A 13,975-nucleotide genomic window follows, 5' to 3' on the forward strand; every position below is an offset into this window, starting at 1 on the left:
ACCAAATATTTTTCGATTATATTTATAATCAAACTTATAGATTTTCCATGTTGCTAAATGTGAATCTGATGTCAAAATCGACAAAAATAATAAAAAAATAATTTTGACATTTGCTAAATTAATTTTATCATTTTTATTTCATCAATTTTGATATCAAATTTTGCAATTTGTAAAAAAATCTTGAATTTGAATAAATATAGTTGAAAAAAATTTGGTAAATTCTCAGCTTGTGTGTGAAATCATGACTTTCCTGCAATAAACTCTATATTCATAATTATGAATATAGAGTTTATTGCAGGAAAGTCATGATTTCACACACAAGCTGAGAATTTACCAAATTTTTTTCAACTATATTTATTCAAATTCAAGATTTTTTTACAAATTGCAAAATTTGATATCAAAATTGATGAAATAAAAATGATAAAATTAATTTAGCAAATGTCAAAATTATTTTTTTGAATGTCTTATTAATTATAATTGACACAACATTTTTTTTAAAGAATTGAAAGTTTTGAAAAGATATTTAATTTCGATTGCAACATTTTTTCAATATGTTACATAGCTATATAATACGATAAAATATAATTAAAGTAGCAAGCTATTCCTTGCAATTTTGGTCACAAATTTGTGATATGACAACAATTTTGAAGACTGGTCTATCTAGTATCAAAAAAATTCGAAAATTTTCTTGTGTTTTGTTTCTTGAACTGTATTATTAAGAGAAGAAAGTAACATTATGGAAAGTTATACGATCGATATTGCATTATTTTTTAATCTCGTTGCAATTAAGACTTGTAAATCTGCGACATATTTTTTTCAATATAATTAAAATACCTTGCAATTTCAGCCGCAAATATATATGATATGACAGAGCAATTTTAAAGAGTGGAATAGTATCTAGTGTAAAAAAAAATTTGAAAATTCTCTTGTGCTTTTTTCTTGAACTGTATTGTTAAGAGAAGGAAGTAATATTATCGAAAGTTATATGATCGCGCGAAATTGCATCATTTTTTTTGCTATCTCATTTTATTTTGCTATCTCATTACAATAAAGACTTGTAAATCTGCGACGCATTTTTTCCAAGACACGATCTCATTATCGCAAGAGAGAAAGAGAAAATATTGCAGAGATGAAGTACAAGAAGTAACAGAAATATCGTGTTTCGAGCGCGTCACGCGCTACTGTGAATGATAAATCTACTTCAAGGATAACACCCTCGTCATTGGCGGAGATAATGACCAGCGGATCGGCAGGAACGACAGGAATACCCGAAATACTGCACCCATATATACCTGCGGGCACGCGAACAAAAGAGAGGACCGAGAGAGAGAATCCGTCCTCTCCTCTACCTGGACGAACAAAGAGAGACCCCGTAACGGAATCAACCCTCGGCGACCCTTCCACGGTAATCCCGGTTCTCGCCGAGCCGATTTCGAAATCGTGCGCCGACCTACTCGCTCCTGAGACTATATACCTCGCCGCTAACAGCAGTTTCGGCATTAATGAGTCGAACATCCAATTCGCGGAGAACAATGGATGACAGTGCTTCACAAGTCATCCGGCATAGGACTATATGCGACACGACCCCCTACCGGGTTGATCGACCAAGGGCCCTTCAGCGCAGCCGACGATCAAAGAAGCGCAATATTGTGTTCCTCGAGTAGATTCGGCACAAATCAAAATTCAAATTGCTTCGAAAGGAAAGGGAAGCGGATAAACTTGGCGCGAGGAGGCGAAACGATATGGAAAGAATGCGGGGTGAAGTTTGACTTTCCGAAAAAAAGGTTCAACCGCACACCAGGAAGACTGATGGAACTTGTAGCGATTTTACAGGCCCTTTTTCTATGGTTATTTCTGGCAATAAAAATGCAACGCAATAAGGAAAAAGTTTAAGCTACCATAGCTAAATTTTAGGAATCCCTATAGCCTTATACCTGAAATTTTAGCTATGGTAATTAATATTTTTCTTCCGTGAATAATTTAATACACCGATTTCAATTTACTCATCTCGAAGAAAAAACATGTTTGAAGAGACTTTTCGAAGAGAAAACGAGATTGTTATATGTAACAAGTTTCAGATGGGTCAAAACGCTTCGAGTTTTCCTAAAGTCATTCTTGAAGAGAACGAAAGTTCTTTACTCTTGGGAAACAAAACTTTCAAGTCTACATGTACCACTTGCAATTTTTACATCTAGCGACAAGTTTTATCATCAATATAGTCACTGCTGGAACAAGCAATTGACGTTCAACAAAATTCTAGAAGATGAAGAGTTTATGCTACCGCAAAATCGTTTGACAGGCGCGTAGCTCGATTGTTGAATGAACACGGCTGGCGTCTTATCATCGAGAGGGGCTCTTAATCGAAGGCACACATAGTACGATGTGCGCCTAAATCTTAGTACGTACCAGTGTCCACCGAGCGGCGCCTCCGCTCACGGTCAATGACGCGAGTCTTCTGGCATCTACGCATTATCCGGCATGACGCGTATCGACCCCGATTACTCCCGCAGCAAAGCCCGACATCATCACCGCCAAATACGTTTCGGGAATTTATATAAAAAATTCGCAGCGTCAAAAACTGCCTTCATCATAAACAGAAAAATTTAAATTTTAAATTTTAGTCTAAAAAAATATTTAAAAAATTGGAAAATTATAATAATTTTTAAAATGAACTCTTTGTTTCTCATTTGCGCCAAAAATGTGATCAGAAAAGAATCTAAAAAAGCGAGATACGGAATAGAGTCGCGAATCCCCGCGCTTTTCCGCGGAAAGAGAACCTTCGTGTCTCTCTCTCCTTCACGCACGCGTCATAAACTTCCTCAACGCAAGGCTCATGTCTGAGAGGTGGGGGATTCGGTGCCCAGAAGTGAGGGAAGTTGGGTCACGTGGTGGGGGAGCCGGTGCGGCGATCGGTGAGGGTAGACTGGGCGCGGCCTACGACGGAACCGCGTATACAGCGCGTATTATAAAAATTATATCAGTGTACCTAGCGCGCCGAGATATCACGATAGCCGATATCGCCGTTCTGGACCGCGTCGTAGAGTCCTTCGTCTCTTTTATCCCTCCCCTCGTCTCTTTGTCGCGACATATCAGTAAGGGAAAAAAGAGATCATCCATTGTTCAATAAAGCTCTACTAATTGTCGCGACCGAATCTCGCTTCGGAGAAGAGTGAAAGAGAGAACCCAAGCGCCATTGACAGACACCGGACACCTGAGCCGGATGCTAGATATCAGAATAGCAATGTCATCCGTATCGAAGCTCGCGGTACCGCGAGTTTGACAATCTCCTTCTCTCTTTCTCTCTTTCCACGATTGATCCACGTGCTAGAAGAAAGGCGCGAATGTATGTGTGTGCGCTCGCCGGTTCTCGTCGATTCTAACGACGACGTCCATCATCGTACACCGGAGTCCGGTGATTAGACAACGCGTACTCGGAATCGTTCCGGAATCGTCCCGACGAGCGAGCCAATCGCGTTGAAGCCGGTCTACCACGCTCGGTTGGTAAAAAAGCGCGAGCCGCTCCGATACGTCGAGAGGATTCCTACGTCGGCCCCAGAACGAGGAAGAGAAAGGGAGAGAGAGAGACAGAGAAGAAGAGAAAAAAAGGCCGGGGAGATATACCCGGATAGGGAGAGAGGGTAGCCCGGGCTAGAGAGAGAAAGACGCAGGAAGCGGACGCGCGGAGAGAAAAGAGAGACTGTGAGGGACAGAAAGAGAGAGAGAGAGAGAGAAAAGGGTATAGAGAGAGGGGAGAGGAGGCGACTATGCTAGAAAGTTAGGTATCGGGAGGCGACGGGGAAAGCTAGGAGCTCTTCACCACCCGCACGAGTTTCCCTTCAACAGTCGTCCGAAGCGACCCGCGGCGTCTTTTCTTCCTTCTCCGAGTGCGAGAGTGTGGACTAGTAGTACTAGTAAGTAGTAGTCGGACGGTGCTCATAGTTCGTCGTCATAGCTCTTATCCCTCGTCGTCGTCGTCGTCGATTTGGGTTTAGGAAAATTTCGTCATTACCCCGTGACGTAAATATATATATCGCGGTGTCGTCATACAACGTCGCCTAAGAAGGTGGGAGCGGCGTGCTCGAAGGAGGGAGCAAAACGCGGGACGGAAGGAACCAAAGAGAGAAGAAGAAGAGGAGGAGAATAAGAAAGAGAGAGAGAGTGCGAGGAAGTGTCGTGCGTCGCAGTCGATCTTCGAGGAGTCTCGAGGAGATCTCGTTCCGGGAGATATTACATATATCCTTGTGACGTTTAATCGGTGTCGGGACGAATCCTCATCATCATCGAGGGCGAAAGTGTGAAACCCTTTTTACGCTCGTCTTCCCTCCTTTATACTCTCCGCCCCGGTGGCGCGAGAGTGTTCTCTCAAGCCAGTGTTTTTTAGTGTGCCAGTGTGTTTAAAGTCTACCTCAAGAAAAAGTCGGCGGCTTGCGATCGATAAGGCAGTTTAAAGAAAAAGAAAAAAGGAAGCGTTATTTAAGAGAAGGAGAGAGAGAGAAAATTAATGAGAGAAGAGGAAACGAAGTGAGAGCCTTTATACGGTTTGGTGCGCGAGTTTTTGCAGCGAGAGCAAAGTTGTATTGTATAACGTAAACATGTCTCTGGATAAGTTCGCGGAAGGAGGTCTCTTGCAGAAGGAGATGGAGCGTCTCGAGATCGAGGAGAAAAACGGCGATCAAAGGTAAAGAAAGAAACAATTCTTTTCAATAGTTGGCGAATTAGCGAGCTATTTCTTTATCATCGATATTTCCGCCAGGAGGTCTTATACGTGTAAAAATAAAAAAAATTAATAAATACGCTCTCTCTTCTAGAGCGAATAAAGTCCAATGAACAGAGAGAAAGAGAAAGAGACAGATGAGCGTTTAACGTAATATTATTTTTCCGAGGCAGAGCTGTAATACTTTTGATTCGATCCTTCGGATCTGTCGATATAGACACTTGGTGTGTAAATATCAACAGCATTGAGAGACAGAGAGTCTTACGAGAAGTAAGGCAATAACAAACGATGCGAACGAGGTCATTCAAAAGTAATCGACCGTATATGTATATCTCGCACAGGAACAGTCAATATAATTTTGCCTGAAAATTCATTTCATTGTTTAATGTAATATTTGGCCGGAGCGTGTCATAAATTTTAATTTCGACCGTGAAAAATTTTAATTTTGAAACGCGAAGCTAATAAATTAATGACGCGGGAAATTTCGATTAGTCCGAGAGCGAGAGAAGGATTATTTATTCGTGTCTCCTCGCGATCGAAGATAATGTGGCACCGAATCAATGCCGACTATCGCGACTAGACATCTCCGATTTGTCGATTGCGTCAGGCGCGCGATTGTTTGCCAATTCGTTTTTTAAGCCGCGTGCGATTATGTAATACACAATTCGCGCGAGCGCGAATTCCGGATATCGTTCGCTTCCGCTCTCGACGCGTCTCATTTTTAATGTTTACCCGAAAATACAGGGACAAATCAATCCATAAAACCTGATTTTTGTTTCATTTGATGCATCAACGCGATAATTATACACAGTTGAAAAATTTGTGTTAAATTTAACAAATATTACATGTCCCAAACGGTCCACAGAAATTTTTGTGTTAATTTAACATAATACGGATATGTTAAATGGTGACACGAATATTGTGTTAATATTTTAACATAAAATAAATGTAAACTTCAAATAAACTTAAAATAAATTTTGTGTAAAATTAACATAGTTTTAATGTAAAAATTAACCTAAACAATTGTTAATTTTACATTTTATCATCCCCACTTATAATGCGGAACATATTTATTGTGTAAAATTAAAAATAGATATACATTGTGTTATTTTTACACGTTTTTTTAGTTGTTTTAATAATTTAACATTTGAATTCAATTAACATAACAGCAATATGTTAAATTAACACATGAATGTGTTAAATATTTAACACAAAAATTTTAACGGGGACCGTTTTTAACAAGAAAACACAAATTTTCCAACTGTGTATTAATTAAATAAATTTGCGCGAAACGAGTAAATAATACATTTCTCTTTTAATAAATGATGATTAATATTTTTCTGGCATGTAAAAAGAATTAATTATCAGCGTATAATTGCACTATACTTTTATATTTAATTTTTCAAATTTATTATTGCACTTTTAATTTATATATTGAATTTTTAATTTATATATTGAATATATATATATTGCGCCATATTTTATGTCAACAATATTGAAATATTGAATATTAAAAATGACGCAATATATATATTTAATTTACAAATGAAATAAAATTAAAAAAATTAAATATATAAAATATATAAATTAAAAGAAATAAATTTTTAAAATTAAAAATAAAAAATTTGAAAATATATATAGAGAGAATAATATAAAATTTGAAAATATAAAATTGAAATATAATGTGCTGATAATTGAATTTCTTTTTAGACACTAAGACTGGCTGTTCGCGTGTGAAAAGGATATACCAACCGATTATACATATTAGTTAAAACTCGTTTCATTAATCGCATTCTCTCTCTTTCTGCCTCTCTCGTCTCTCGCGCGAAAAACGTCTCAAATATACCCGATGATTTACGCGTCGCGTGTCAAATATAATGGCGGTCGGCGAAATGATATTGTGATTCTGTCTAATCTCACGGCCGGCGAGAATTACATACGTAGAGTCAACAACCTCCTCGATAAATATCGGCGATAACGTAAATCAAATTACGCACGTACGCGCTTCGTGTTATGCGTTCCTCCTCATTACGCACATATACATATACATATACGCACATACGCGTTACGCGACGGTGGTGGCACACTTTCGTTACACCGATTCGGCTCCGAAAAATAATGTGAGAGATCATTTCCAGATGTTATTATCGAACGCGAGAGGCGCGATGCGATCAGCATCGATTTAAAATCGTTAAAGAATTAAATTACATTATTAAACAAATACGGATAATAATAGGTCGTTGGTGGCTTTCATTTTGTACAAAAGGCTACGCCAAAAATTTCCGTTGTCTCTTTAGAAACGTGGCAGTGACTCATCGTATTAAGTCACTGAACATTAAGCAGTCATTCGTAGTCCAATTACGATAATTTGTACGAATGTATCATTTTATCCAATAAGATATTTTAATCCTTCTTCTATACGGAAAGAGATCCTTTAAGCGTATTCTCAGAGCAGAGTGACATTTTTTAGTTTAATACACAGTACTGTTGAATATATCTCTCAATGAATCATGAAATGAATAAAAAAAACTAAAAAAATCTAAAACTAATCTAATTTCCGAACAAAGATAATCGATGAAATTTTAGCTAATAGAGCAGCAAAGATTTATCGTAAAATTTCTTCCCCTTTTTCAGAAATTTAGAAAATATCCCTTTTTATGATATGAATATACAATTTTTGAAATATAATTAATAAAAAAGAATAAGAAATATAAAATATTAAATTCGATATTAATTATAAAATATTAGAATCAGATATTAAAATTCGAAATATAATTAATAAAAAATATCTAAAAATTACAATTAGTTAATATACCAAGGTAAAATAGTTATTTTATTTTTATTTCTTATTTTTATTTTATTATTATTTCTTATTTGTATTATATATCTTATTTAGTATTCTCTTTCTTGAATTTTTCAATGTTTATAATTAATAATTACCGTTCGACGCGACATGCGAAACGAAAAACGTTATCTAATTTAGGCTTTATTGTCGAGATATTTAATCAGTCAAGTCGAATGCATAATTTTATATATTATTGCGGATAAACGTCTATTAATGCCACATCATTGATTTCATTGATTTCTTGAATAGAGAAATTTTATCGTGAATATTTTAAAAGACACGACGAGGGAAATAATTTTAATTCTAATCTTAATAAGCCAGTATCCTTGTCTAAATTCGGCCTGTTGCACGTGGCATGATTTCATGGTCGTTCTTGAATAGTATTATAGATGGACGGGAAAACTCTTTTCGGCGTAGAATTTATCACGTACGCGAAATGATTACTTATCGCAAACATCTTCGATTCGATTTTTCTGATTAAGGAATTACGATCGAATGATTATTTATCGTAATCGTTCGATCGGAATTCCTTAATCAGGAAAATCGAACCAAAGATCGAAAAGAGAGACCAACCAAGAAATGTACGCGTCTGATTTTTTAAAATATCTTTTTAAAAATTACTCATATTATTCTTTTCACAACTGCGCAAACTGTAAACTATTCAAATATAAACTTTGTATGAATTGTACGAAATTTTTCAGTTTGTGAAAATTTTTAAGAACATAAATCTTCGATAAATAAATAGATTTTTCTACGCTTTTTATAGATAAAAAAATATGAAAAAGGTATTAAATTTGTAAAAAAAATATTGAGGTTTTTATAGTATATGACGCGTAACAACGAGTTCATTGTGTTTGCGTATGGTAAGAATTTACCGAAAATGACGGCGATTGTGCGAGGGTGGCATATCGCGTACGTGACTTCAAGAATGACACCCCGTAAAGCAAAAACGCAGCGTGACTCATTCGAGAAGGTGGGATAATAGAGAGCAAGGTCCGGACACAAGACTTTCTCCGGCTATAAATATAATGGAGTATACTCACACGAATTTACATACGTATTACATCTTAAAATCGTCGACCTTAATTTTAGTAACGCTTTCGTTGACTAATTTGGAAAATCGATTTTTATTCACACAAAAAATACTGTCGCGCTCACATAATTTTCGAATCATTACTTCGAATTGACATAATTGGTTATAATAAAATAAAAATAAGAAATAAAAATAAAATTACTAAAATAATAAAATTACTTTTTAGATTTTTTTTATTAATTGTATTTCGACTTTTAATATTTTATGATTAATATCAAATTTAATATTATATTTCGATTTTTTTATTAATTATATTTTGAATTTTCGTATCGTATATTGATATTGTAAAAACAGATGCATTTTCTAATAATTTCTGAAAGGGGGGAAAAATTTTACGATAAATCTTTGCCGCTGTGTTACCTGTAAGATTCCATCGACCATCTGTTTATTCGAAAAAAAATGTAACCCATTGGAATGAGGTTATTATTAAAAAAAAAAAATAATAATGAAAAGTGAAGCTTATTTCATGAAGTTAAAAAAGAAAATGCAACGGCGAATTCTGAGCTACGCCCATGTGCATTCACGTGGAGGACTCGCATCAGGTACACGCGCGCGTGCACGAATTAAGGGACAGAAATAGTGCAGTGCACCGTAGTGCAGTGTACTCTGCGAAGCCGCTTAAAAACAACGCAGGGAAATAAACCATACACTTACGGTACGGTTTGTTATATGCGACAAAGTCCGTACCGGAAACCGGCGATAAATAAGTAGGCGGAAAAAGCTGGGTCGAGGGAAACGTCGTATTAGAGCTTCGTAAAAACGGAAAAAATATCGACTTAGTGTGAGATTTCCTAAAAAATATGCATTTAAAAAATTAATAAAAAGATTAAATTCACATATATAAATCGGCTGAAATCCCGTTGATGATAAAATGTTAAAAAAACTTGTTTTAAAAAGTATCATTGCGACGATCGCAAAGAAATAGTAGACAGCTAGTTTCGATGCATCGTCGCGAGGAAATTTCACAAAAATTCGCGAAAAAAATCGAGCATTTACCTGAAATGACCGCGCGAAATATCTAGTCCCGATCGCTGCGTAATATGTTTCTAAGGATGCCCGCTTACGTAATTTTCCATTACGTAAACCGCGTGACGACACGCTCGCACACAATTATATGTCGGGGATTCTTCTTTCATGCCATAAGTGAACGCGCGCGCATATATAAAATCGCGGTTTCTCACGAGTCGCGAATCGCGATTCGCGTTTTCTCGCGGATCGAGAAATATAATATAATATAAAATATAGAGCAGCAGAAGAATAAAGGTATAAATTATGTATTACAATTCTGTACGCATCTGACAAGCAATGACAGCTTAATGTGTGACATTTACGATAAATAAATACATAAAAAAATACAATAAAACAAATGTTTCGTGATTTAAAAAACAGATTAATTTACATATACAATTATTATGATTAAAATAGAAATTTAAAATATTTATTAAACTTTATTACTCATGTATCTTTATTATATAAAAAATATCTATCCCTTCTTCCTTATCTCACAGCAAATTCGCTTCTGTTTAGTTTTCACTTTCTTTCGTACAACTTTAAGGAAGCAGAACGAAACTCGGAATATCAAGAATCACATTTGACGTTAAAAATGCACAATATTTTTCCGTAATATTACGTGCCTGTACACTGAGAGAATTTTCTCTGAGAATTTATCCTGTGAAAATTATGATAATCGTGGGATAATATGATATGGAAAGAATTTTATGAGAATTTCTCTAATTAATATTTAACACAATAAAAAAATAATATCTATCACAATAAAATATAAAACATGTTTGATTAATTTTACTAAACTGCATAGTAAAGTTAATCAAACATATTTTATATTTTATTGTGATAGATATTATTATTTTTTATTGTCATAAATTAATATTTATTCTGATTAATATCAGAACTATTATTAACATCAGTTTATTATTAATATTAAATTAATATTTATTCTGATTAATATCAGAGAAATTCTCATAAAATTCTTTCCATATACCATATTGTCCCACGATTACCATGATTTTCAGGCTAAATTCTAGAGAAAATTCTGTGTAATAGTTTTTCCATTTTTTTCCCCGCCAATTATATAAATTAGACACAAAGCCACGACGCGAATATGTGTGTGTGTGTGTGTGTGTGTGTGGGTGGGTGGGAGGGGGAAGGGGGTTTCCAGCCGAAACTTTCCATATGAAGTGACCCTCGCCTCGCGTCTCCACTTCTAAATCTCCTAATAGCGATCGTCATGATCGCCGCTAGTCGCCTCTCGCATAACATATACTACGTGTTCTGATGTATATTACCATCACGCTCTTTATATCAAACAAACGAAACACATCATGGCCCCGGGCGATCGTAATCAACGCTAAGTGCGCATCCAAATTACAGATTTTCGCTGGATTTTTTTTTAACAAAGAAAAGTAGAAATTCCCGTTGAAGTAAAAATGTTTCGTCGAATAGAAAGTTGATTATATCATGATTTTCAATTAATTTGAAAAAATATTTTAATATGCAAAGTAGAGAATAAAATGGGGAACAAAGTAAATATCCGGATGAAACCTTAATAAAGTATGCGAGACATCTCGGTGGTGTCGAAATTCGCATGCGATCGTGAATTCCGATTCGTCTCAAAAACTTATAGAAACATTCAGCACTTTCAGACTAACAATTAATAAGATCGAATATTAATAATAAGTCTTATTACTTTCGCAATTTTTTGAAGATGCAAAGAACTTCTTCTTTGCAAAAATTATTTAAGAAACATGTATGAAATTGGGCTATAGATTGAACGATATGTTTGTTTTTTTAACAATGCTATATAATTCTCTTTGAAAAAAAAAAGAAAAAAATATGCGATTGGATCGTCCGCGGAGAAATCGCATAATGGTTTCGAGCACAATCGCGCCGCTATTTATCTCATTTTATTAACGACAAACAATTCACGACGAATAACTATAATAAACTTAAGTGGCGAAGAAAGAGCGGGGACACGAATTGTAGCATGAGAGAGATGCTACGTAGCGGAACAATGTGCGTGACTTAAATTCGAAACAAACATCGTGTCCGGATATACGGAGACGATTCGACATGTCCGTGAATAATAAAAAATAAAAAAATAAATGGCGAACGCCGGAGGGGAAGGAGAGATTCCGAGAAATTGAATACTTTCGTGACAAAATGATAGTGAAAAATATACTTGGATTAGATTGAGATTTTCTGCCATTTTCTGTCGACGCGGCGTAAGAATAGAATTGATGTAGATTTATATATATTTTTTTTTAATCGCAAGAGAGAGAGGGGGATAGGATAAAGCGAAAAGTTGCGTATTGACGCGCGATATATGAAAATAAGGATGATTAGATGGCAAAGAGCGACAGATCGAAAGCAGAAAAATTGTAAGGAGAATTTTATTGTTAATTTTCGTCGATATTATATGCTAATTAGTAATGGCGGAATACTGTCGCAACGTGGCGTTGTTCGTGGCTCTATCTTTCAGTGAAAACGCGTATCATTCCTTTTTTCGTCGGTAACGCAGATATCTGCGAGAGAGAGAGAAAAAGAAAGCTAAACGTGCGCGCATTCGCGGAAAATTCTTTTCCCTAAAATATTATTTTCATGAGTTACGCCGGCTCAAAACACTCGATAAGAAAATATTTGATTAACTGTTCTATTTAACATTAAACTCGAAAAGAAAATTTCATATTAAATCCTAATAGATTTGTATATATAAAAGAGAGAGAGAGAGAGAGATGTGCATTCCAAAATTTAAATGAAAATTTTCTATCAATATAAAATCCATACTTAAAAAGGAATAATATTTTACTATCTACTTGAAGCTTTCCTGCATTTATCAAAATATTAAAATACACTGAGAGAATTTTCTCTTGCAATTTATCCTGAAGATCATAATCATGAGACAATATGGAAAGAATTTTATGGGAATTTCTCTGATTAATATTTATCACAATAAAAATAATAATATCTATCACAATAAAATATAAAATATATGTTTGATTAATTTTACTAAAAACTGCATAGTAAAATATTAATCAAACATGTTTTATATTTTATTGTAATAGATATTATTTTTGTGATAAAATTTTTATTGTGATAATTATTAATCAGAGAAATTCTCATAAAATTCTTTCCATATCATATTATCCCACAATTACCATGATTTTCAGGGTAAATTCTAAGAGAAAATTCTCTCTGTGTAACTTCAAACTCTTCTAATCAAAAAACAAGTAATATTAAATTAATAAAGTAATCTGTGAATCGTTGAAGAAATTACAATTAATGCGAGAAGTACGTTGGGAACAATTTAACATTTTTGACGATTACAATTTTTTTATAATTTCCTTAAAGAAACCAAGGAACGGTTGTAGAAAAAACCTGCTACGTTTTCCATTGTGTACATTTTATGACGGGAAAGACGAAGAAGAAAGAAAACTTCGCTGAATGCAGTTTGTAATTTGCGCCAAATGTTTCAAAGGAAAGAAACCTTTTTTTCCTCACTCAAACTTTTTCGTTGCCGATTGTATCGAGGAAACGACGAGGGTCGACATTTTTTTGTCCATCTGTCAATCCCGACGTCAAAGTTTCTCTTGGGAAATCTCTCAGATAAAGAAGCCAGGTAAATTTCTAGCATGTTTCATTTAATGGTCCTTCAAACGGCTAGAAGACTCAAACTTCCAGGAAGACCTCTAACGGTTTCTATTTTTTTATCTGAACTATTTTTTTTGTCTGACAGTGAAATAGAAAATACTTAAGCTGGGTTTTGTACAAATCCGAGAAATAACAAAAGGACCTATTTTTCACGAATATTTCTATTCTGCGTCTTTTTTCTCTAAAATTTTGCTTAGCTAAGAATATTAAGTTTCTTTGGATGATTTTAGAAAAAGATCTAATACGATAGGTTGTGAAACAATTGCGAGAATAATCTTTTTTGTATATATGTTTCTTTTGTAATACGTTATTTTCTTTTTAACTTTCCATTCTTCTATTATTATCCTATTTTATTTTTTCACGAAGCCTTCGCATATATAAATATCTTGCTTGACGATATTTCACGTTAAAATTTTATCCGACAATGAAACCGAAATTAAGCCGACTTTGTGGAAATGCGAGAAATGACAAAAGAACTTATTTTTCATGAATAACTTCCGTTAGAACATTGCGCTTTTTCTCTCAAATTTTTCTTGTTTAAGATTTTAAATGACTTCGTTATTAATACAGAAAAATATGTGACAATAAAAAATACGCGTCTCTTATTTAGTTAGTGATAAAATTGAGAGGGAAATGTCAGAAATTCGATAATACTGAA

The 13,975-nt window shown here is 34.6% G+C and overlaps 1 protein-coding gene and 1 long non-coding RNA gene across 13 annotated transcripts in view; one reads left to right on the top strand and one right to left on the bottom strand.

Annotated features, from left to right (window-relative positions):
* Nucleotides 1-13,975, bottom strand: part of LOC145935442 (uncharacterized) — an 80,993-nt gene that overhangs the window by 65,671 nt on the left and 1,347 nt on the right. The gene's annotated exons all lie outside the window — the stretch shown is intronic.
* Nucleotides 1-13,975, top strand: part of Imp (IGF-II mRNA-binding protein) — a 129,483-nt gene that overhangs the window by 43,815 nt on the left and 71,693 nt on the right. For 4 of the 12 annotated variants that reach the window (XM_083036800.1, XM_083036804.1, XM_083036806.1 and 1 more), the window contains exon 1: nt 3,969-4,678. The exons of the other annotated variants lie outside the window; for them this stretch is intronic. In XM_083036800.1, the coding sequence (XP_082892926.1) occupies nt 4,593-4,678 (86 nt within the window). In that variant the 5' untranslated portion in view covers nt 3,969-4,592. Of the gene's footprint in view, nt 1-3,968; nt 4,679-13,975 lie in introns of those variants that run through there. 12 annotated transcript variants of the gene reach the window in all.

Source organism: Prenolepis imparis, unplaced genomic scaffold (assembly GCF_030444845.1).
Source record: "Prenolepis imparis isolate NDT839.2.m4 unplaced genomic scaffold, iyPreImpa1.0 SCAF_4, whole genome shotgun sequence".
In the NCBI taxonomy this organism is placed as follows: domain Eukaryota; kingdom Metazoa; phylum Arthropoda; class Insecta; order Hymenoptera; family Formicidae; genus Prenolepis; species Prenolepis imparis.